The sequence below is a fragment of the Engraulis encrasicolus genome, chromosome 2 (assembly GCF_034702125.1).
Source record: "Engraulis encrasicolus isolate BLACKSEA-1 chromosome 2, IST_EnEncr_1.0, whole genome shotgun sequence".
In the NCBI taxonomy this organism is placed as follows: Eukaryota; Metazoa; Chordata; class Actinopteri; order Clupeiformes; family Engraulidae; genus Engraulis; species Engraulis encrasicolus.
This window is the reverse complement of record NC_085858.1, coordinates 41,075,411-41,101,054: the sequence shown is the minus strand read 5'-3', so window position 1 is coordinate 41,101,054 and position 25,644 is coordinate 41,075,411. Positions and strand designations below refer to the sequence as shown.

The window sequence follows — 25,644 nt, the reverse complement described above, 5'->3', positions numbered from 1 at the left end:
TAGCCTAGCATTTCCGATTGAAATGACTGGAGGCGGGACTTATTCACTCTCTCCAGTTCTTATACTACCTCCTTGATCTCTACATCTCAGTATCCTTCCTCCAGTTGCCTCCTCTGCCATCAGAAATAACAACTAAAGCCTAGTTCACAGAAGCACCTCAACTGCGGTTGAGGTAAAGAAACTAGTCACCACGCCCCCCTGTGCAGCGGTAAAATGACCCCTGGCTGCGGCGAGACTAAGGGCAACAATGCTCCATGAATCGTGTCGCACATTCACAGAGCAGATAGTGCGGCCTTGCATGGTGCGCATGTGCAGAGCGGATAGTGCAGAATTAGAATGGTGTACTTACAGTGTTTTCTGCTTCACGACTACCCTGTGACTCCCCCATCTTCCGTATTTCAGTCTTGACACTCTGGAAGATCGACCAATCAGAGGCCATCAGTGGTGTAGACATACTAGGAAAAATACATTGTGGTTAAAGTGTCATCTTGTGTCATCGGTTCCAAGAATTAGAGAAAAATTTGAAGAAAATTGATATTACCTATCGTCTGTGTGTGTGTGTGTGTGTGTGTGTGTGTGTGTGTGTGTTTGCACGTGTGTGCGTGTGTGACGGAGAGAGGGAGGGAGAGACAGTTTAAGTTGACATTCCCTTTACAGTCTCTCTGCTAGACTCAGAATGGCACTCCAAGTCTGAACACAGTGAAGACATACAGAGTTCAGAATGGAGAGATCAGAGTGCATGAGGGCATTTCTGCTGCTGGTTTTCATCTCGGCTGCCCACTTCAGCCCTGACCCTTTTCTCAAATTTGGGACTAAAGGAGGACGTACTGAATTTCATGAAAAAAGATTTTATTTCATGACGTTTGGTGACGTGTTGCTGTCCAGGATTGATGAAGATGGAGATCAACTTCTGTTTAACTGCTCACAGCCAGACCGCCCACAACCAGACGGTTACGACATCACCTGTGCAGCCCGGGGTTTTAGATTAAACAACCTCACCATGTCCCAGAGTGGAGACTACAGGGTGGAGGCGAGGAAGAGAGGACAAAGTAGCCCAGTAGACGGCATCGTCTACCGTCTCACTGTCTGTGCAGAAGGTAATGTGGACTTGCCTATGAATACTGATCGTGTACGTGTATATGTTAGAAATGGCAGTGCTGTAATATGTGAGTCTGATTCTGCTTTGGGAAACGGCAGCAGTCTACAGCTGTATGCATCTGTCTATTATAAGAGCCCTTTCACTCTGGTCCTGGACACCAGCTCCTCTCTGGAGCCCCTCGTGCCGCTCCAGAGAGCCACGCTGCAGGTGGAGCCCAACAGCTCTGTGGTCACACTGTCGGAGATCATGTGGAATAAATGGGATCTGAACAGGGAACTTTTATGTATAATGTGGAAAAGAGGTCAGTGTCAACGGGCTAGACGACAGAGGATCATCCAAACTCCGCAAATTATTACTACTCATGAGAATGAGAATGTCACTCTGCCTTGCCGTGTAAAACAGGACGTCCACTGGTCTACACCCAATGGAGATGTCAGAATCAGCAGCAATCAGACCCGCCCACAGGAAGTGATGTACATGCTGAACGGCAGCCAGTCTAGAGACTATTCCCTCATCATTCCCTCTGTGTCCCACCAACATACTGGGAGGTACAGATGTGGACATTCTGACCTTTTCATGAATGCAATCTTTCTCTCAGTTTGTGTTGAGTTCTCCCCTGTGAATGCAATGTTTTCTCATGGTGAAAGTGTCCTTATGGATGCGTATGTAAATGACTCTATGGATTTGCGAGGGGCCAAGTGGTTCCGTCAGAAAGGGCTTCAACCCCAGATGCTGATCATAGAGTCGATTGTCAAATCATCATTTGATTTCCTGGATGTGAATGTTGTGCAAATGCCTGAAGATCTGATGGGCAGAGTGACTGAGTTCAACTTCAGTACGTCTCTGAACATCTCCAACCTCACAGCAGAGAACAGCGGGGTGTACACATGGAGAATCATAGAAGATCGTGATTCTGTGTTTGTTTGTTATGAGGGAACCTTCCACCTTGTGTACAGGGATCCGTTTGGGGTGCACAGTCCGTTCTACAAGGCGTATGGTCCACTGCTGGGCTGTGTGCTGCTGGGGCTGGTGGGTGCTGTGATCTGGCTCAAGCTGAGTAGCAGGAGAAGAGTACTGACCCCTGTTGGTCAGGAGATGGAAATGCAGGACATTGGAGATGAAGATGTCTACGATGACGTGGAGGAGGCTGAGGTTAGCATCTGAATTCAACACACCTCTCTCCTGTGTGTTTTTGTGAGTGTGTGTAGTCATAGTATAAGAAATGTTTTACATTTTAACTTTTTATATTTCATATAGTCTAGGCCAATGATTCCCAACCTTTTTTGTCCTGTGTACCTCCTAAGCATATTTATCACATGTTGAGTACCCCTCCTTCATGCTCTATATCTGTTCGGCTGTCTATCCCATGTGATTATACTCCATATATTTGTTATCACATTTTCCACGTACCCCATGAGGTGTGTTCGTGTACCCCTAGTGGTACACGTACCCCTGGTTGGGAAACACTGGTCTAGGCCTATATTTTGCATAGTTATATTTTACACTCTCCTGCGTATGTGTACGTGCATGTGTGTCAAGTCAAGTAAAGTCGGCTTTATTGTCAATTTCTTTACGTGCACTGGTCATACAAAGAATTGAAATTATGTTTCTTACTTTCCCATGCAGACTCCTGTAGTCAGAATGTTGAGATATTATCTTACTTTTACTTGTCATAAATTATTTTGTGATTTTTATCATTGTAATCATGTTGTCTTGATGCTGTGAAATGAAAGTGTGTAATCCACATGGTGTCGTTGTGTTGTCTGCTGCCTCTGTATATTATGTTGTTGAGTGCCGTCTGGACTAAGTGGGGCTGCCACCTGTATGATTCTCTGCCTAGGCCTATATTTTGTATAGGTTTTTTTTACACTCTCCTGCGTGCGTGCATGTGTGTCAAGTCAAGTAAAGTCGGCTTTATTGTCAATTTCTTTACATGCACTGGTCATACAAAGAATTGAAATTATGTTTCTTACTTTCCCATGCAGACTCCTGTAGTCAGAATGTTGAGATGTTCTTTTATCTTACTTTTACTTTTCATAAATTCTCCTGTTATATAATACCCTGTAATTCAATACCCTGTCATTTAATGCATATTTTGTTTTTTGTGTCATTGTAATCGGGTTGTCTTGATGCTGTGATATAAATGTGTATAATCCACATTGTGTGGTTGTGTTGTGTGTTGTGTCTGTAAAGCTGCTGTATATTATGCTGTTGAGTGCCGTCTGGACTGAGTGGGGCTGCCACCTGTATGGTTCTCTGGACATTTGACAATAAAAAACAACAATACTTTCATGAATACTAAAAATTAGTTCTTTTGATTGTATTCCTGTTTTTAAATTTTAAAATGTCCTTTAGCACAGATCCTGCCATATAGCCTTATCGTCACCACTGATGGGGGTAAGGCAATGCAAAAGTAATTAATTACGGCAATGCATCACTTTTTTTGCTTGAACACAGTAATGTAAGGCCGGCCGCACATTGGCTCTGACAGCACTGCGGCGCACTTTGCTTCCGACATAATTCGGACCCCCAAACCAAATTTCACACGAACATAGGTAGCATTGATAGTCAATGAGCGGCGCTGACAAAATAGAACTTGTCTCTAATTGCTATCTGACATCGGCAAATGTGCGCGGGCATTACAGGGGTGACATTTGTAATATATACTAGTTAAAATACATTTTACTGTAACCTGTATTTTAATGGTGTTCAGTGTGGTGGGTCAGAAAGAAGCTATTCCTGAACTTGCTACTTTCTAGTCTGCATGGTGCCAAAACGCCTCCTTGGTAATAATGTCTGCTTATAAAGACTTAATAATTAACTAATGATGAACAAAACATTAACAAAATGTTTTTGTTATTATTAACTAAATTTAGTTAATGGTTTATAAAATATCTACACATAATATGTTCAAGATTTAACAAACCTACAAACAGAGTATTTTTTCTTCATTTACAAACAATTTGTAAATGTTTCATATATATCAAATATTAACATAACATTTAACAAAATGTTGTATATTTTGTTCAGCATTTGTTCATTATTTACAAAGGGTTATTAATGCTTTATAATCATACATTATTATAAAGTGTTACCACTACGCCACCCCTGGGGGGTGTGGTCCCCCAAGGGAAAGTTAGTTTGTTGTTACACAAACACCCCAAATTGATCACAGCGTACTCACACAAAGGCAAACAGCTTCGTGCAAATCAAAACAGAAACAGGGTTCTATTTCCAATCGTATAAATGTTTATTATTTTCAATTATTTCTTAAACTCTTAAAATGTTTTTCAATTGTTATCATATAAGGGTTGCGTACCGCAGGACACACACTCACAGCACTCACACAGTCCCAGTGGTGCGTATGGGTGTCAGTAGGCCCACCAGAAGACAGTCATAGTGGTGCGTCTGAGTGTCAGTAGGCCCACCAGAAGACAGTCACAGTGGTGGGTATGGGTGTCAGTAAGCCAGAAGTACAACATAAGTAGACATACGTCAGAATCAACACAGACACTAAATTAGTGTTTCTCAACGGGGTGGTACAGCCCCCCAGGGGAGCGTTGGAGAGCTCTTGGGGGGCGTTGAGAAGGAAGGAGGGGGCAGTGCTGAGTTGCCATTTGGGGTCATTAGTCTTTTTTATTTTCTAACACTAAAGGGGCGTTGCTAGTCTTATGATGATATCAAGGGGGCGTTTGGACGCTTGGGATGAGGCCAAGGGGGCGTTTCTTCAAAAAAGGTTGAGAACCACTGCACTAAATGATGAAACAAAAATGTCAGTAGAGGGCTTCCCAGAGAGAGGACCGTCGCTATGGAGTGGGTTGGAAGGATCACACGTGATATACATTACTATTATATATATATATATATATATATATATATATATATATACGATATACAATACATTAATGTATTACGTTACACTGAGCTGACGCTTTTTTTTTATCCAAAGCGACTTACAGTTATTTAGGTACAGGATATTGGTTACAGGCCCTGGAGCAGTGTGGGGTTACTGGTGCCTTGCTCAAGGGCACTTCAGCCATGGATGAAGGTGCTGGTCAGGATGGGATTTGAACCTGCAACCCTCTGATTTAAAGACTAGCACTCTAACCATTAAGCTGCACCATGGCTGCACCCAGTATACGTGTACACTGCACTGCACACACCCAGGTGACGCTGCACTACCTTAACCCCTTAATGCATGCCGTACCTCCTGTGGCACGCTGTAATAGACTATAATGTAATAGATAGTTAACTACTATAGTACTACACTACAATGACAGTGCACGGGGCCTTTAGTAATACATTATAACTTGGTCATTGCCATTCTGGTAACAGCTAATTTATAATGCCGTGTCTTAAGGGTTTAAAGGTGAACTCACAGACATGGATACCCACCACCACTGCTTGGCCCCCTGCTGGAAGTTCCTGGTCCTGCCAAAGAAAAGAAAAGAAAATGTCACACTCCCGGATGAAGTTCTTGCAGTTTAATACTGGGTTAGCATGGCAGACAGACAGACGTTTCGGCCTAAGCCTTCTTCAGCGCCTTCTTCAGCGTCGAAAGAGTAATTTTTGTCTCATTTTACTATATTTCAGTGTCATAAATGGCTTATCATAATTTAATATCATGTATATTCACAATACATACAACACAACAGTTATGATTTCACTTATTTTCTGTGCACATACCTAGTCGTCCGGCACATTCATGTTGACACCTGCACAGCATCCTCCCCACAATGACTGTTACAAAAATACCTGAAAAAACATATGGCATATAATTTTAGGAAAGGTCATGTAATCAATTATTTCTTAGTGCAAGATGTATACAAACCAGTGATGAATAAGAGTACCACAACAAAACATTTGTCGCATCCCCTGCAATGAATCTTTGCTGAAAGTGGGGAGATATGATATAATAGATACAAAACAGTTTAAGAGTCCTCCATACATCCCATTGCTTTGTTAACATGTGATTATACTCCGTGTTCAGAGTTTGGGCGTCAGGGTGTCTGTCTAGCACCAATGACATTGTGAGAACATGCACAGGAGCACTGTGCATGGTGTTATTGTACTTAGTGTACTGTGATTGGCTCTAGACCCTGTTGCACGGGCTCATTGCATAGACTTGGCGCCACAAACGGTTTATCAGGGGGGTCGGAGCTATGCCAACCAGTCAGAGGTGTCAAAAGTAAACGTAAAAGTACTTTTGTGGTTAAATAACAACACTAGCACATGGCATTACATAGCTGTTACACCATTTACTCCATTGAAACTAATGGGATCGATAGACTGTGTTATTACTGAAAAACACTGAAAACCTATCAAGGACCCACCACAAACTTGATCCAACCAGTGCACAGTTAGATGATCGTAAGACGAGTACACAGGTCTACTGTTTACTCAGATAAGTTACTTCTGTGGGAGGGAAACTGTGTTTCATTTTTTTTAACTTTTACTTTTGACACATCTGCAACCAGTGTAGGAGTGACCAAGGGGGAGTCCGTGCTGGACTGTGGTAATGTCGATCCTACTTTCTCTCTCTCTTCTCCCTGTTCTCATTTCTCTCTCTGTTTTTTTTTTCGGCAATTCAGGATCCTATAGTCCTTATTTCTATTGCCTATGTACCTGCCGTGCATCTTTGAGAATTAAACACGGTTTCTTCAAGGCCTTCAATCTTGTGTGTGTGTGTGTGTGTGTGTGTGTGTGTGTGTGTGTGTGTGTGTGTGTGTGTGTGTGTGTCTTCTTGTGTGATTATTAATTTTGTTCTGGCTGGACAGCCTGTGTCCTGTGTCCTGTGTCCACTGGCAGCAAACATTGTAGCTGGATAGATTGCTTGTCCTCATCATGTCCTCATCGTTGCTGCACAACTTTTAAAATGAAACAAAAATGCATGCTTATCATTTTAGTCCAGACAAAGAATGAATGCAGTGGCAAATAAACATTTAAGGGCTAGGCCTACATAGTCTACTACAGTACAGTATCATATTATATTATAGGCCTATAGTCAAAATGTGGGCAACATCATGATCAGACCTCTGCCACAGTGGAAATAAATAAATATGGAGACACACATGCCGCATAGGTGGTGCACTGCCAGACTCATATGGGAAACAGCCATTCAACAAGAATGCATGTGGCACAAGCTTAGACATGTGTCCATTTCAATAGGTGCATCCAACAACAAAAGGCTACTGTGTGTTTTCACCACCATAGGCCAAAGCTGTTGGTTTGGCTTGGAAAGTGGTGGGGCAACTTCCAGTGTATGCTATTTTGCATTACATTTGTAAAATGTGGTGGGGACATGTTTATCTCAAAAGTGGTATGGACATGTCCCCACCAACACCTAAAATTACACCCATGGCAGGCCTAATAACATTCTTGTCTCCCTCTGATGTGCAATATTTAGGCCCTCCACGGGATGGTGCTAGGAGTTCTCACTTTAGAGTGCAGGCCTCGTTGTCATTGACGTGTGGACGGACCGTGAATTAACCACCCTCTTTATTAGTGCATTCTCATTCAGTTTTTACCTTTTTGTCTTCGCATAAAACAAACTAATCGAATCCATAATAAATCTCAATACATTTACTGAAGGTTTTAAGGAAACGATTGAGGTTCATAACATCTCGCTATTAGTCACAAACACTTCAGGCACCTGCTAGTCAAGCTATGATGGTGGTGATACAGAATCAAAGTTCTTTCCTCGTACTAATAAAATCTCCGACAGAACCGACCTAGTAGGCGTAGGCCTACTTCGGATGGCAAGTTTTCCCACATACTCCCAACACGGGGGCGGGTCATCCCAGAATTACGTTGGAAAAATAGACGCAAAGACGTAGATTTTAAATATGTCATTTAGATATACCCAGGACTTGGGATGCTTACTATTATACTGCAATTTGTCCCGTGCCAAACGCTAGAGCTGACCTACTAGTAGCAGCTACTACTAGCAACGAAACATCTCGTTCAATAACTAAGCTTACCGGCAATTGGCATCCTAACTATCCCATAATACTACCATTTCGTGGAGCCAATCCTTTTGGCGCGCGAGGCTAGTATCTAATATCCATGACAACGCATGTGTGCTAAACTGACAAGTGACAACCAAATCATTGGAAGTCTGTTGAGACGGAGAACAACATTTGTATTTTCCAACGGACCTTCTCAGCTACACAATGACATATAAGATCATTTCTGAGATGTAAAATAATACAAACTATGGAAATATGCCCTAATGAGATGGTGAGTTGTGGTACAGAAAAAAATGTTAAAAAGCCAGTTGTACTAGTGACTGGTTTCTTAGCTTAGCTAGGAGTAGCTAAAATCGCCGCTTACATTAGCCTCAAGTTCAGTGTGTTTACAGTACAAACAATGAGACATGTTAATTCCCGCTGTTGTTAACACTATAACTTATACCTGTGTATATATGCTCATTACATCACATTGCTTGTTATAAGGGTACGATTTGGCCTATATTGAACAGAAATCTGTGAACGGCACTGCAGGCTACTTTCTAGCCTAATTCAATTTCTGAATGGTATATATGTACTGTAGAATATATGGCTAATACGAAAGCGAGGCTGAATAATTTGTTGACTTTTTAATCGACCTAAAATGTGTTTGCACTAAATAAGAGTCGCTTAGTGCAGGGGTTACCAAACTTAACCATGCCAAGGCCCCCCATATACCGATATCAGTGGATTCCAGCCAAGGCCCCCTTTTGTAACGTCGTCGCAGCTGCAGCTGCAGTTGCGCTGGTCTGAACGCCTGGAGTAGAACAGCATTCTGACGCCCTGTCACCGTAGAGAAAACAAGGCTTTCCTGCCGTCAGCATAGCCACAACATTTTTTGGGGGGACTGTTCTTCATACACCATCCCAATTCCAAACGAGGAAATGACATAGAATTGTGCATTTTGCAAGACATTGAATACATTTTCTGTTGTCTTTGACTTCATCATACATAAGGTCACAAGCAGGCAAGTGAGCAAGGAAGTTCGGTTCTACCTCGTGCGAGCTCACGAAGTTTAACGAAGATGTACGAACTAAGCACGAAGGGTCTGCGTGAGAGCCAGGCTACCCTTTACAACATGAGTCGTGCCCCACTACTTTTCCTGTGTACCCCCCACAACCACAGTCCTAGGCCTGTGAGTAGGGTTGCCACATTTCAGTGGTAAAAAAAAACTGGACACATTGATGCACGAGCACGAATCATTAATGTTATTTGTTCATTTCAATAGGGTAATATGAAACTGTGCATTATAAAAAATCGGGACAATCCAGGAAAAACCTGGACGTGTGGCAACACTACCTGTGAGTCTGTGCCCCACTTGGATATATAAAATGAACTGATGGGAATATAGTGTACCTCAATTCTGGTTTATTCAGGTGTACATTAGTTATTCAATTTCTTCAATAATTTATGTTCATATTCCCTACCAACTTTCCGCGGACCCCTAGCATCCCCTCGCGGCCCCCAGGGCTTCCCGGCCCCCACTTTGAAAACCACTGGCCTAGAACTGTGTTTTGAATGTAATTCTAATGGACGAGAAGTGGCGGTAGGTGACTGGATGTATGCGTTCATGGTAGGACTTAACCAGTTTTTTCTTTCTTATTTACATCCTGACAGTTTTAGGACTATTCACTACTAGACTCAACAAAAATGGGTTTTGAGTATTTGTACGACATACGTGTTGGTGATGACCACGAGGCTCGTTCAAAAACAGTGGTGTCTGGCCTTTCTCCAAAAACAAGTCTTATAAGGCGATGGCACGTGTTCATTGTTTTAACACAAGTGGTGACATTTTCGCTGACGATGTTTCGGGTAAGTGCATTTGTATTTGCTATTCTATGCACTCTTCTTGTCATGGGCCGCACACAATGTAAATGTTTTTTTATAGTCCCATAATTCTATCCAAATGTGTCTTAGTGGTTTACAGTAGTATCAGATGTACTTAAAGGAACCGTCCACCCATTTTTGATTTTTACATATTTGCTAGCCTAGCGAGCCAGACCCGTACAGCAAAAAGCTGTACCAGGGTCTAGGAGGGCTGGGCAGCAGTGTGGGCGGGATAAACGGTTGCTTCAGCACTCAACGCCACGCAATTGGATGGCAAACAACCAATCCCCACACACTTCTGTGTAACGTCACAGCTGTCTTGTGAAGCGGCAACTCCAAGCCGTCGTAGCAGTGAATGCGTGTGATCACCACAGCCACAAACAAGTTTCCTAATAAATCGTGTTTTCACTTACATAGTTCAAAAATGCCTCGTTTTCAACCACACGGCCCTTCTTGATCATCCAGCGAAATGTTGAGCAATTTGGGGCTTGTTAAATGGTTATATTTATGATTGTTGTCAACATGGCATGTTCGGTGTTAGCTAGCTAGCTGAATACCCATAACTAATACACAGCTGGATATTAGCTCTGTGTAATTGACGACAGATTGGCTAGCCGCTAGCTCGGTAGACTCTAGGTGTCATTCCCATCTATTTAGTAAGCGACTCACAGACTTTCAAAGCTCCCAAATGTCTCGTTTTTAATGACATGGATCTTATTAGAATTTGGGGCAGGCATATAATACAAGGCTGGATACCTAGCTCTGTGTTATTGGCGACAGGTTAGCTAGCCAGCGAGGGCCCCTTTGTAGGTGGAGCGGCAAATTCGACCCGTCGTAGCAGTGAATGCATGTGATGACCACAGCCACAAACAAGTGTCCTAATAAATCGTGTTTTCACTTATACAGTTCAAAAATGCCTCGTTTTCAACCACATGGCCCTCCTTGATCAACCAGCGAAATGTTGAGCCATTTGGGGCTTGTTAAATGGTTATATTAAGACTGGATACCTAGCTCTGTGTTATTGACGACAGGTTAGCTACTAGCTTGGTAGACTATGCCATTCCCATCTATTTAGTAAGCTACTCAAAGACTTTCAAAGCTCCCAAATGTCTCGTTTTTAATGGCATGTGTCTTATTAGAAATTGGGGCAGCAATTTCATTCTACACCTACAGTAGTGGTCTGATAATAGCGTGTGACTTGGTCCTGTAAAATGCTCAACTTAGCTTACCGAGCTAGTTTAAAACATCGAATGATCAAATGGTATTGTGTTGTGATCTATTTGTGTCCGATAAGTTCATGGTGTATTATTACATCAATCCATGTCAGACACGAAATGTATTATCATCCAGGCTTTTTAAATTAAGTGCACTTTCGTGCTATACGTAGCACGGACGGACACCATGCTTCTTCTTAGAAAGTTTCCTGTTTACTAAGTAGCCCGGCCCCCCTCGCGATTTGATTGGCCCTGTCATCGGATAACTTTCAGCCTCGCAAAACGACCGGGGTCCGCTAGACTGCCCCCGGGAGCAAATTCAATTTGCGGTCGCTAGGGGCGTCTAGATTTCTAGGCTACATATTTGCAGTATTTCCAAGCATTATTCATGAATGTGTGTATCATTTTCTTCTCAGTGTTTTCAGTACTTTATTGGATCAGAATTATTAGCACAGCTTAGCATAATCACTGGAAGTAAATGGGAACATAAGCATCAAGCCACAAGTGATCACAGGACGGGATTAGAGAAGAACAGTAGAGTAACATTTATTAATTCCTAAGGAAATGTAGGTGTCTAGTTGCATACATACATAGATTAATTCACATTAAACACTGAAATATAAAAAATGTAACTTATCTGTGCAACTGATTGTTGGAGGAGGGATGTATGGGGGTTTGATATATGCGGTCCAGTCACCTATAACAATCTCTTTTAGTGTCTCTTTCTGGGTGGCATTAAATAGCTGTTTTGCACTTTGGTGAATTTTACATTAATTTTAAAGTAGTTTATAAGTACATTTGAGAATGTTTTGTTTGTTCCCATAGACTTGCATTGCTACACTTAATTTGGCTATACTGTTAAACTAGGCAATGCAAACACATAGACAAAAATGATATGCCGCCCATTCATGAATAATGCATGCTTACTGCAGAAATGTGAAAATCAAATAATGGTGGACTGTTACTTCCTTGAACAGCTTCTGATATCAGGAAAGGTTGCTGACTGTGGTCTTGCTATTAGTTCTACATTGAAATGACCAGGAATATCGGTGTTTGATCTAGGCCTTGATTAGGCATGTTTTAAGGATGCAATGTTGTAATAATAATTAGAATATTTCCTTGATATATCTATGATTACAAGTGCAGTTTACTACTGTTTTCTAACAAATGCATTACAAGTTTATGCTACTGTAATATTGGTGAAATCTGGCCTGCCAAGAAGGCCCAAAAATTCTCCCTGTATTATTTCTGATCTGTTTTAAACTCCCTAACACCACTAAGCGTATTCAATTCAATTACATTAGCAGCTACTGTTCCGTCATTCCATTATCATGTATACTTAAAGGGATACTGTCCCATTTTTGGAAATAAGCTTATTTTACACCTTCCCTTGAGGAAAATAATAGTGTTTTACCGTTCTCCTGTACTTTCAAACGTTCTCTGGGTATGGCAGTGCAAATTTTACCTCCATGCTAGCAGTTAACATTGAGTCCTATGAGACCAGCTCGCGGCTAACTGGTCTCATAGGACTCAATGTTAACTGTTAGCTTGGAGGTGAAATGTGCACTGCCATAACTAGAAAACGGTTGGAGGTACAGGAGAACGGTAAAGGCCTATTATTTAACTCAAGGGGAGGTGTAAAATAAGCTTATTTCCAAAAATGGGACAGTATGACTTTAAAACATTCCATTAATGTTGCAAGTTAACATTGTTTGACCAGTATTATTTTATTTTTAAACAGGCATTTTTCAATGACAGTTTGCAAACACTTAACACCATCACCTACTGTCTTGATTTGATTTATCTTCTTTATATCATCACATGCTTCTACATTGGATATGAGCAAAATGGTGTTGTAGTCACTGATACAATGCAGATCCGGAGAAGATATCTGCACACTTGGTTCGCCATTGATATGATTAGTGTCATTCCCCTGGAAATGCTGAAATATGCCTTTCCAGCATTATATCTTTTCAGTTTGAACCGATGTCTGAGGTTGTTAAAATTGTTCAGTATAATAGGTAAGTTTCCTCTTTGTTGTTTTAAGAGTAATTAAATAATACGAACGTAACATGCTATGGGGATGATTGATATACTATATGTTATTAATACTACATTTTTTCCCCCCACACAGCTTCATTTGGCAAGGAACCAGACACCAACAAAGTACACGTGGCAGCCCTTAATTCTTTCTGTATAATGGCTGTGTGCATCCAGCTTTGCGCATCCTTATGGTGAGTGCTTTTATTGTATCAAAAAAAAAAAAACGTAAAAGTATAATTTTTACGGGTGTGGCATCCAATGGTTGAGGAGTAAAAACGTGAAATTATGTTTGTGGTATTCAATATTTCCAAAGAGAAAAAAAAAACGTAACATAACAGATGAGAACTAAGCATCACACATGCAGTATGTATAAATAATCCCAAATCAAATTTTGTAAGGATATTTGACATTATGTTGATTACTAGTAGCCTACTACAGTATGTAGGTCTATGAACCAGATGAGGGTGCATTCAGTAATTATGGTTGACTTCTCTCAACAGGTTCAACGGATCATGCAAGGGTGCTCATAATGCCCAGGACAGAGTCTGTCAAAATGAGTCTGAAAACTGGCTGCAGTTAATGCCAGAAGGTAAATTTTCTTTCCCCCCCTTTTTCCTTGTCGTTTTCCCTTTTTCCTTTTTAAAAAAAATGTAATACCTACAGGTATTTAGCTCATTCACTATATAGTGTGACACTGGCCACGTTTGCATTTAGAAATGACGTTCACATTGTTAAGTTGAATAATTTGCGCTCTACAGATATACTACTAGATGTCACCCCTATCTATAGGGAAACAAGTAGCAATAGTAGAGAAAATTAACAACATAAAAGCTCAAAGAATCACCAGAGAGTTGTAGTAGATAGCTGTATTTCCACTGCCTTCGGAACGATGTATAAAAACCAACAACGTCGTAACATGGTAAATCATTGTGCATAATACCTATTCCAATGATAATCAGAGAGTCTATACACACAGTCTCCCATAACTCTCTAGCATAGGATGGGAACCAAAGAATTTCACCTCTTTCCACCCAGGGTAGGATTAAAGGGGTATGCCACTATTTTGGGGCTTAATACAGTTAAAATCGTTGGCCAGGGTTTATAAAGGTGGTAAAGTGTCTTATTTTTCATGTTAAGTGTTGTCTTGCTTTAAGACAAGTTAGAAGAGGGAATATGTCGCTAAGCTAGTGAAAGTCAATGGATACGTTTAGCATTGTAGCATGCTACACGGATCCATTGACTTTCACTAGCTTAGCGACATATTCCCTCTTTTAACTCGTCTTAAAGCAAGACAGCGCCTAACATGAAAAATAAGACACTTTACCACCTTTATAAACCCCAGCCAACGATTTTAACTGTATTAAGCCCCAAAATAGTGGCATTCTCCTTTAAGGCCAATTTATACTTATTGGCGCTGACGGTTGCAAAGCCTCTGCAACCGTCGGTGTGCGACCACGCCCCCCGCACAGAGGCTCTTTAACCGTCGTTGCGCGCCTCAAGAAAATCCTGACTACACGTCAAACGGTGGCATAGGTCGCAGAGAAAAGGCGCTGTGATTGGTCGTCTCACTACTTCCTTGTTCTCGTGGCGGCACAGTTCTCCGGTAGTTTACGAGAGCCAAACTGTCAATATTCTGTGAAATACGAACGCTTTCTTTCTAGTGTGTGTAAATAAATGAAGCTACAATGACTGAATTAGTAAGTAACAAACAAACAATACATCAGTTTAGCACTCGCGGCACAATGCCTGCTGTCTGACTACTGTATTGTAGCCTTGTAGCTATGTAGCCAAATGTGGCTAACGGCATGATACCTTGTGTGCAGATCTATAACATCAACAGTGGTTAGCGACGAGAACCAACGGGCGCCGTCGCTGAACTATAATCTGCCCTTTAGTGTCTCATAATACTAATGTGTGGCATTGCTTTCTTTCTGCAGTTTCAAACAATGTGGCAGCGGTATCAGATATGTCCTTTTATGGTTATGCTGTTTACTGGTCTATAGTAACATTGTGCACTGTTGGGTAAGTAAAGTTTAGATTGACATTGTTATTAACTCTTCTTCTGTACTGGGGTCCATATCTTGAACAATTTCATTGGTTAGCACATATAAACTACATGTTTTTAAGATAAGCTGTTAGCCTCTTTTCTGAGCTGCCTGTAATGCAATGAAGTGGTCAAATATGCCCAGACTGGTACACACAAGAGTAAGTGATAAACCCCACACCTCCTAAATTATAGCTGTGATTGTTTGCATCTTGACACGTCCCTTGGTAGCTCATACATGGTACTAAACACCACATTCACTTGTTAAAACGACCAAATTCAAATGCAAGATTTTATTTTTTCTACATTCCTAATTTTTTGGGGTGAAACATTGTGATTTTGGGGAATAAAGCTGCCTGATTGGAACCAACTATTTAAAAAAACGAAAGCAAAAATGTATTGTTGAACGTATCGTTCTAGTGGTAGAACAACTAATCAATATAAATAAAAATTAGGGCTGGAACTAAAAAATGTAATCAAATTGACTTTTTTTTTAAATTAATTAATTAATCGAAATGAATCACATTTGAATATCTGACTTGAGAACAGTGAAACGGTTTTTTTTTCACATGGATTTTGAATAAGTACAATAAATTTGCTTAATCAACAAAGTATTGTTCATTTTTAAAAGAAGAGAGAAATCTTATCAAGCTCAGCAGGCTGTACACCATCAGGTGTAAGGCTGCCCTCCACTTGTCTAATCCAGAACTATGTAACTATCAGGGTTCCCGCTGGTGCTTGAATTCCTTGAAAATGCTTGAATGTCAATTACCGTATTTCCTCGATTTGTAACCGGGCTCCTAATAGTAGCCGGCCTTGTTTTGTAACCGGGTGTTGTGAAAAATCGGAAAAATAGACACCGGCCCCGTTTAGTAGCCGGCCTCGTTTAGTAACCGGTGCGTTTTAAATGACGCATTTTGCACAACTTTTGAAAGTTCAAACAATTTCGGAACGTGTGTAGGCGATGCCTACTTTAATAGCCTAAATTGTACCAGTTTAAATGCCTCCTCTCCAAGCGGCACAATCGAAACTTAAGGTGCTTGCAAGTTTGCCTGGTATCCAACAAGACAAGCCATGTGACATTAAACATAGCCGTCGTCTTGCGAAGAGTTGGACGAGTTGGCGTGTGTGTATGAGAGAGAGAGAGAGAGAGAGAGAGACGTGCTTCCTGAGCGCTTTGCATTTGTTTCTGTAAGTCTGATGTCTTTACTCATTTCATTAGTTAAGTATGATGTTTTGGATGCAGGAGGAGCATGTCAAGTTACTAAAGGAATTTCTCCTCCCAACATGTGCACTAGCATTTGCTGCTAGCCGAATTATTTTCAAAACCAGCATCGCATAGTTGTTATTTTTCATTATGCTGAAGTGAGTGCTACGTGGAAAAATAGGCTACCAGCTTTGCGCATGTGGCACTGCAGCTTGTGGAGTGACTAGAGCGAATTACCATTTAGGCATCTGTTGATTGTGATATCTACACTTTAAGCTGTTTTTTTAATTTGAGAAGTTTAAACCAAGGTGTTGAAGACCAATATCGGGAAGGTTTTTCTCCCTCTTATCTAGAGGCTGCCGCGCGCTCACACACACCACTTCTGTCTCCTCCTTCTCTTTTTGCCCATTAAGCGTGTTTCAACTAGTCTCTAAAGACATATGCATAGCTGATAACTGTTTGGGTGCGCTCTTAAAAGACAATATGAAGCTTTGCTTCGTGGTTGTCAGGGTTTTTTGGGTCAGATAGCCTAACCTACACGGCCCCATTAAAATATGGACTGGGGATTTTGAACACGAGTGACCCACACAGGGCAGTTTGAAACGTAAAATATTGACCGTGGTAGAAATGAAAGAGAGCTTCCACAGTCCACACAAACAGTTGTCTGATTATGCCATTGTGCATGGAATTAATGTTGTGCGCAAAGCTAGTGGTCACTGTGAGGATAACTCACTGTTTTTGGCCATGTGGCTGTGACACAGATGTAAACAAATCCGTTTCGGCTGGAACAAGGGCAACGCAAACGACTGCGTTCGTCGATTTTAGCACTCTGGAACCCGTTCTCAAAAAAACTAGTTTTGGGCTACCCAGAACGCCGATTTCATTTGATTTCATATGGCTAGGCCAGGGGAACGTTCTCATTTGCTTAGAAAAACATTCCCGTGTGGCTAGGCCCTAAGACTGTTTTTTTGAAGTCCTTTTATGTTTCATTACGCTATTCATCTCGGTCCAGGCACATGGATATTTATGTATCTGTTAGTTCTTTTTTAAGTTTACATCTTGTGGCACTCTCACATTGAGAGTAAATAGGCCTAGAAATGCACTCTCATGATGATTCAAATTCCTGAGGTATATCACAGATGTTAGACGTGCCCATCTTGCGTGCCCATAGACGGCTTCACATGTCGTACATTGTTAACGACATGAATTAGAAACAAATTAAATGATGCAATAAGACTCGAAATATGAATGAACAATTAATAAGGTATAAAATTATGAGCTTAGTTTTTTCCCACCAAATGACAATCGTTGAAATAAAAATAAAAAATAAACATAAAAAATAGGACTCCCCCTCAAATAGTAGCCTACCCCAATTAATAGCCTGGTCCAAAAAATAATAATTTAATAGTAACCCCGGCTACTATTCGAGGAATTACGGTAAGTGTTTTCAAGGTTGTGAAAGTGCTTGGTGAAGTACTTGAAAATGCTTGAAATGTATGTCAAGTCAAACTCAGTAAGCCAAATAATAGAAATAAATTGTTCAGTTACATCAAAAATCTGAGGGAGTGAGATGTCAGATGGGATTTGTCATTTGACACCCTAACGTTGATTAGAATGCAGGAAATTGCATCTTAATTTTGCATCTTAATTGCATCTGCATTTTTAAAAAACACACCCCCTTCCCGCGACCTATTAAAGGTGCTGGAAAACTGAAAATGTGGTGCTTGAAGGTGTTTGAAAAGTGCTTGAATTTGTTCATGAAAAAGGTGTGGGAATCCTGAACTATATTATAGTGTGATTAAAATTAGTTAACTTTTTTCATCACGCTGTTTGTGTAATTAATCGAAATTAATCACGTTAAGTCCCAGCCCTAATAAAAGTAATTGCTTACCCGTAGCCCCAGAGTATATTGTATATTAGCTTGGTAAGTTAGACCGTATACTATGTGGTTTCACATTTTGTCAAAAAAGTCAGTTTATTTATAATGCACTTTTAAAACATCAAAGACAGCTGACCAAAGTGCTAACAGGAAGACCTAAAAAAAGGACTGTAGGAACATGAAACAACACAGATAATATGACTTGAAGAGACTTATAAAACACAAAAAGCACAAGCATTAATATGGGATATGGTATAGCTAAACTAATAAGCTAAGAGAAGTCAACATAAAGAAAAAATAGATACACTATGGTATAGTATAAAATAAACTAATGAAATAACAGAAATCAACAGGAATGTCAATACATAAGAAGTATAAAAGAGGTGGGTTAAAACAATAAATATATAAGGCCCAGATGAAATTAAAAGACAAAAACTAGGATCATACAGAAATGAAAGCCTGGGCAAAAAAAATGTTATTTAGAGCTGTCTTAAAAACAGCTAGGAAGGGAGCCAGGCACATATGAAGAGGGAGCTTATTCCACACTTTAGGGCCAACCACTGCTAAGGCCCGGCCCCCTCTACTTTTTAGTCTGGAGCGGGGCATCACTAGATGCAGTTTGTCGGATGACCTGAGGGCCCCTCTGAATTTGTATAAGATCAGCTAGGTAAGAGGGTGTGTGACCGTGTAGGGCTTTTATAACGAATAAAAGAACCTTAAAATGCATCCTGTATCGTATAGTGAACCAGTGGAGGGCAGAAAGTACAGGTGTGATATGCTCACGCCTTCGTGTCTTAAGCTGGGCTTACACTGTGCGACTTTTGCCCCGATTTTGCCCCGATTTGGCACTCGCGCGACTTTTTGGGAGTCGGGCCGATTTCTTGCTAAATCACAGGTCAATCGTGAGTCTCGCATCGTCCAGTGTACATGGGGTAACGACAAGGGATTTCGCCTCACGATAGTGCAATCGCGGGGTTGCAAGAAAATCAAAACTGTTTGATATCCAGGTCGTGGCTCGTGCGTAAATCGCACAGTTAAAGCAGTGCTACGACCCGATTTGACACTTCACATGCACAAATGAATAGGGCCGTGCGATTTGCTGTTGAGCGCGACCTCATCTCCACCTCAGGTGCGCATGTTCCCTCCTCTGCATACCGGGGAAACATGCCTGTCGCGTCGCGCAGTGGAAGCATTTGGCTCGCATCCGATTGTCCGCTCGTATAGTGTGAGGGCGTGAGTCGTGAAATGTGAACTTTTAAATAGTGAAATTCCATCGTGCAATGTGAGCAGGAGCTTAATACCCACGAGCGAAAATATCGCACAGTGTATGCCCAGCTTTAGTGAGAAGACAGGCTGCTGCTTTATTAACTAGTTGTGCCTGAGAGAGGTGGAACTTAAGCAGGCATATAGGGCATTGCAGTAGTCTAAGCTGGAGGTGACAAAGGCATGGATGACATTTTCAACATTTTTAAAAGATAAAAAAGGTTTAACCTTGGATAAAAGCCTTAGTTGAAACAAGCTAGATTTTATGACCTTGCTGATTTGTTTCTCCATTCTAAAAATTGGATCTAAGGTCACACCAAGGTTTTTACAGTGTCTTTGACAAAGGGTCCAAGAGGGCCTAGGTCAGGGGTGTCAAACTCAAATTGACTGAGGGCCAAAATCAAAATCTGGAGCGAAGTTGCGGGCCGAACTCCACAATTATTTTAAAAAATAAAATTGTGCATGCATGCATTTCATACTCAGAGTTAAATTTCACATACACTCTTTCCCATCATATTTGTTAGTTCAAATGTGTTTACACATCCTGTGACACAGCAAATTTCATGTTCAAGTCATATTACACTATGCATTGATTGTGTGGGCCAACTAGAATAGACATTTGAAATGATCTCGCGGGACAAATAAAATGGCTCTGCGGGCCAAATTTGGCCCCCGGGCCTGAGTTTGACATCCCTGGCCTAGGTCATAGGTGGGTCAGCGTCAGAAACACTAAAACTTCCGTTTTACCTTCATTAAAATGTAGAGCATTTAGGGCCATCCAATTCTTAGAATACACCAAGGGGTTGCATATACAGGGAAAAGAGTAGAGGGACAAGAATGTATAGATTTCAGTCCTCTTGCTTCTGACAGAAGTCTCAAAATGTTATTTTGGTAACTTGTGATTGTTTCTGTATTGCCAAGGTATGGAGATCTTCATGCCAGTAATATGACGGAAGTATATTTAGCCATGATCACGATGATTTTGGGTATATTTGCATTCAATGGAATCATTATGACAGGAATGAGCTCTCTCATAAGCAACTTGGATGCCCAACGTGGAAAATTCTACAGACGAATGGATGCAATTCGTGTCCACATGGTACAGTACCAAATTTCTTTGGGTTGTGTAGTCTATACTATAGTATGATTGAAGAACATATTTGTCACATGATTTCACTTTTTAGACACATATGGGATTGCCTCAGGAGGTTCAAACATGGACATACAAGTACTACTATTATTTGTGGGTATACCATAAAGGCAGTGCTTCAGTTGGATTGAATGATGACCTACCATATACTTTATGGTCAGCGCTTGCAACAGAATGCCACTCGCCAATGTTTAAAAAGGTAAGTTTATTTGAATATCTTGTATATTTGGAATGGATGTGATATGCCACATTTATGCCAAGAATGGTCAAATCGTTGTGGACAGCCTTGCCAGATGAGTTGAAGCAGTAAAAGTTGGACCGATATCATATTGAACCTTATGGGTTAGGAATGGGATGGCCGTTAAGTTCATATGTGAGTCAAGGCAGGTTAACAAATACTTTTAGTAATTTAGTCTCTTAGGGTTGAGAAGATTCACCGACGCGCATTGAAAAATCATATAAAAGGCAACAGCCTGCCATGAAGCTTAGGTGGGCCTTCAGATTTTTGTCCAGAAATACCAGACTGTCAGCATGTTCTGGCTTCCAAGGACGGCCGAAGGCAGGTCACTATTACCCTCTATGCAATCACGATTAAATCGCCATGGCCACGATATTTAATCGTTGTGCCCAAAATTGCGATTTAAAAAAATAAAAATAATAATTAACTGTGCAGCCCTCATACCGCACAAGATGAACTCACTGGTTTATGTTATTACCAAACAGAGAATTGACATCAGTTACACCAGCATTCAAGTCCCCTACAACATACTGTCGATACACATACAGTGAGTCCAATATGTATTTGATCCCTTTCTGATTTTGCCGGTTTGCCCACTAATAAAGACATGATCAGTCTATACATTTATGATAATATGTATTCAAACATGGAGAGACAGAATATCACAAATAAATTCCAGAAAATAACTTAAAATAATATATTTTAATTTATTTGTATTTAATTTAGGCAAATAAGTATTTGACCCCTCTAGCTAAAGAAGATACAGTGCTTTGTGGCAAAGTCCTAGTTGTCTAGCACTGAGGTCAGATGCTTCTTTTAGTTGATGACAATGTTTGTGCATATAGTAGAAAATATGTTTGCCCATTTTTCTTTGCACATTATCTCTAAAACATTAATAGTTTGTGGCTGTAGCTTGGCAAATGGGAGGTTCAGTTCTCTCCATAGAATTACTATAGGGTTAATATTTGGAGACTGTCTAGGCCACTTCATGACTTTAATATGCTTCTTATTGAGCCACTCCTTCATTGCTTTGACTGTATGTTGTGTATTATTGTCATGTTGGGAGATCCAAAAATGGCCCACCCTTCAGTGTAGTGGTGGAGGGAAGGACGTTTGCACTCAGGATTGCACATTACATGTCTCCCTCCATCCATTCATTGACGATTTGAAGTTGTCCTGTGCCTTGGCCACACACACACCTTCAAACCATAATGATACCACTTTCATGCATGATGGTGAGGAGGGTGTTCTTGGGATCGTAGACAGTAGTACTCTTTCTCAAAACACATTGAATTGTGATAATGCCAAACATCTTGATTTTGGTTTCATCTGACTACAGTACCTCCTTATCATATCCTGATGTCCGTTGGCAAACCTCAAGTGGGACTGCACAGGTTCCTTCTGAAGTAAAGGTACCATGTGTGCACTACAAAAATTTAAACCTCTGTGGCATTAAGTGCTACCAGTAGTTTTCTCAGTGATTTTGGTAGGTAGCTTTGATATCATTGCCTAGTTCATACCGTATAGCTCTAAGGTGATTTCTTTCAGTTCTCATTATTATCAAATCCCTACAAAATGTCAAATCTTGTATAGAACCCCAGACAGGCTGATGGATAGTCATTTTGTATTCCTCACATTTTGGAAGAAATGCATCAACAGCTGGGTCATTATTACCCAGTCTCTTTCTTGTGGCTTTGCAGCCCATTTAATCTTTGTTCAGGTCTAAAATCGAGTCCCTGATATCATTTGACCACTCTTTGGTCTTTCCCATGCTGGTGAGGTTGGAGTGTGACTGATTCACTCATACTATGGACTGATTCTGCTGATATAATGTGTCTTTTATGCATGTTAGTATGTACAGGTGTCTTTAATTCAGATGACAAGTTGATTGGAAGTGCCCATCTGGTCTGTGGGCCCGGAACTGTAATCAGTTGGCAGGGGATCAAATACTTATTTTGCTCGATGAAATGGAAATAAATTAATATATATTCTCTTCAGTTAATTTCTGGATTTTCTTTTTGATATTCTGTCTCTCCATATTAGAATACATATAATCATAACATTTATTGACTGACCATGTCTTTGTTAGTAGGCAAACCAACAAAATCAGCAAGGGATCAAATACATATTGGACTCACTGTAGTAGGATTTATTTCACATTATGGCTACCCCCCTTGGAATCCTCCCCTGGTCAACTTAACACTTAAGTCAGTTGTTGATTCACCTGCCTCATGAATGTTTTTATGTATGGAATGTAATCCTTCAAGATTCTGCTTAGCCAGGAACGTCTCCTTGACACACAAAATGTTGCATCTCTCCAACAGTTTGCCTACAACAAACCTGTGTGATTGATTATGTGATTGACAAATTGCTTATTTGTTGTTGTATGCAGTTTAGTGAGCAGTGATACAATAAACTGATTTCAAACTAGAACTGAAATTTTAAAAAATGCTGAATTGTCAGTAAAAAGTATGGTGGGGTAAAGGGTGGTGGTGTTAAACTTTTGATTGGTAGTGTAATATGTGTTCATTTTTATATATGTGTATGTATGTGCATGCAGCAAAATTGCAAATACACAGACATTTATTGGTCTTGATGGTATCATTGTGCAGCTATTTTAAATGAATGCTTTGACCGTGCATGATATATAAGATCGTATTAAAATGTATTGACTTTTTTTTTTTTTTTTTGAACTGTTTTTCAGATTTCCATATTTGCGGACTTAAATGATGGCTTGATTAGGTTTCTGAGTACAAAAATAAAGACATACACATACAGCCCAGGCCAAGTCTTGATACAGACTGGACAAGTTAATCAAAATGCATTCTACATTGAAAATGGACTGGTACAGGTAAATGTGGGTTAAAAGCAGTATAGTGACATTTGTGTAATGCATGCTAAAAATGTATGAACATATGAACAGTGTGTAAATAATCTTATCAACATAATCAAAGAATATGCATAGCGTTGCAGAGATCTTCTTCAGAATTAGTGAGCTATCTATCACAAAATGTATGGTTTCTTTGTGCAGGTACAGGGAGATAATGAAGAGAAAATTGCTACTTTGCTGCCGGGATCTTTAATTGGAGAAGTAAGAAATGTGATGTATGGGTTCTTAAATTGTTCATTTTTAGATATGCAGTGTTGAGGAAATAGTCTATAGACGTAATTTAAAATGTAACACGCATTACCAGTGACAACTAGTCTTTTTTCCCCCTTTTTTTTTTACAGCAAGGCCTTTGGAGGTAATCTCTCCTCCTTAGTGTAAAATAATTCAGGCTTCGGATCCTGTAGATGGCAGAAGTGTCATTGTGGATAGTCAGAGCCATGATTTAGTTCTACTTCAAATTATGTTTTTTCAGCTATTTTGTGAAAAAAAAAAACACCCATCACGTATGTTCCACAGATCATGAGGAGAGTGTGATCTGTGTTTTGGTAGAGGTCGTGTTGACATAAATATAGAAGTCGATTTTTCTGGGTCTTATACTCAAGATGCTGAAAAGCCCATGCCCATGGAGTACAGATCACCAAAATAAATGGAAACACAATGCTAAAGCAAGCTGTATTTGTAAATAACCACCAATAACCATAAATTGTTCTTCAAGTTAAATTAGTTTCTCCTTGAAACCTTGTTTGTTAACTGGCTTTGTAAAGTTCATAGTGGTGATTAACTTAGACTGTTTTGGGATAAAACAATTTATGATGAGAACTGAGTCACTATGGATGAAATAATTTGTCATGTATACACTTGCTTGCACTGAAATCAATTAACAGGTATTTACGAAGTAGTAGGCAGGTGTGCTGCTGTGCCTTGCTTTATAAGATTTCCACAAACTGAAATGTGATAGACTGCCTTCACATTAAATGATGATTGAGTATGATGTGCTCATACTTTATGATTGCCTGAACTGAAGTGACATCTTCTAATGCTCTTTTTGTAGACTAATCTTGTTTTCAAAATGCCAAGGAATGCTACAGTTGCAGCTGCAACCTTAAGTGAAATCTGTATTTTGGAACACAAAGACCTTTTCACACTACTGGCTGACTATCCAGGAGGTATTTCAATCATTTTATGTCTTATAATGGAAGCATTTTCTAGAATATTTTAAGAGCTCTTTTTCAATACTCTAAAGGCTCAAATTTCAAACATGGAGTGTTTTTATCATCTTTCTTCTTCCTTTGAAGTCAGTGTTTTAATTTATTAAGAAAATATCAGATAATATTAAATCGGTTCCAGTTTTCCTGATGCTGTCTTGAAATCACATTTAAAAAATATTTGTGAAAGTTTTTTTTTACCAATGTTGACGAGAAGACACATTGTGCGTTTTTACCTTTAAGACCGGTTGCCACATCTATGCGTATATACCATTAGGATGTTTCATTGAAAGTGACATTCATGCTGTTTTCAATGATGCCAGCATTTTAAAAGCACATAGCTAATGCCATGTTGTCTGATTGGCTGAAATTCACATTGGTATCATAAAAGGGGTGTGTGACAGTCATGTGAAACGATGACCACCTTCGTGATGGTGCATTGCTGCACAGAATGCATCTTAATATTGTATTGTGCATGCGTGCTGCCAATCTGAAAGCAGTATGACATCTCAAGCAAATAATTTATGAGGTTATCAGACAAATACTGTATTTACATTTCTTCACTACATTAATAATAA

General features: G+C 40.2%; 1 protein-coding gene across 1 annotated transcript in view; it reads left to right on the top strand.

The window, feature by feature from the left end:
- Positions 1-9,723: 9,723 nt before the first annotated feature.
- LOC134439026 (uncharacterized) overlaps positions 9,724-25,644 on the top strand; it is a 156,962-nt gene continuing 141,041 nt past the window's right edge. The window contains exons 1-10 of the mRNA XM_063188831.1: positions 9,724-9,918; positions 12,889-13,168; positions 13,282-13,381; positions 13,691-13,779; positions 15,128-15,212; positions 20,505-20,682; positions 20,768-20,932; positions 23,676-23,822; positions 24,003-24,062; positions 24,913-25,027. Coding sequence (XP_063044901.1) covers positions 9,757-9,918; positions 12,889-13,168; positions 13,282-13,381; positions 13,691-13,779; positions 15,128-15,212; positions 20,505-20,682; positions 20,768-20,932; positions 23,676-23,822; positions 24,003-24,062; positions 24,913-25,027 — 1,381 coding nt within the window. The 5' untranslated portion in view covers positions 9,724-9,756. The remainder of the gene's footprint in view (positions 9,919-12,888; positions 13,169-13,281; positions 13,382-13,690; positions 13,780-15,127; positions 15,213-20,504; positions 20,683-20,767; positions 20,933-23,675; positions 23,823-24,002; positions 24,063-24,912; positions 25,028-25,644) is intronic.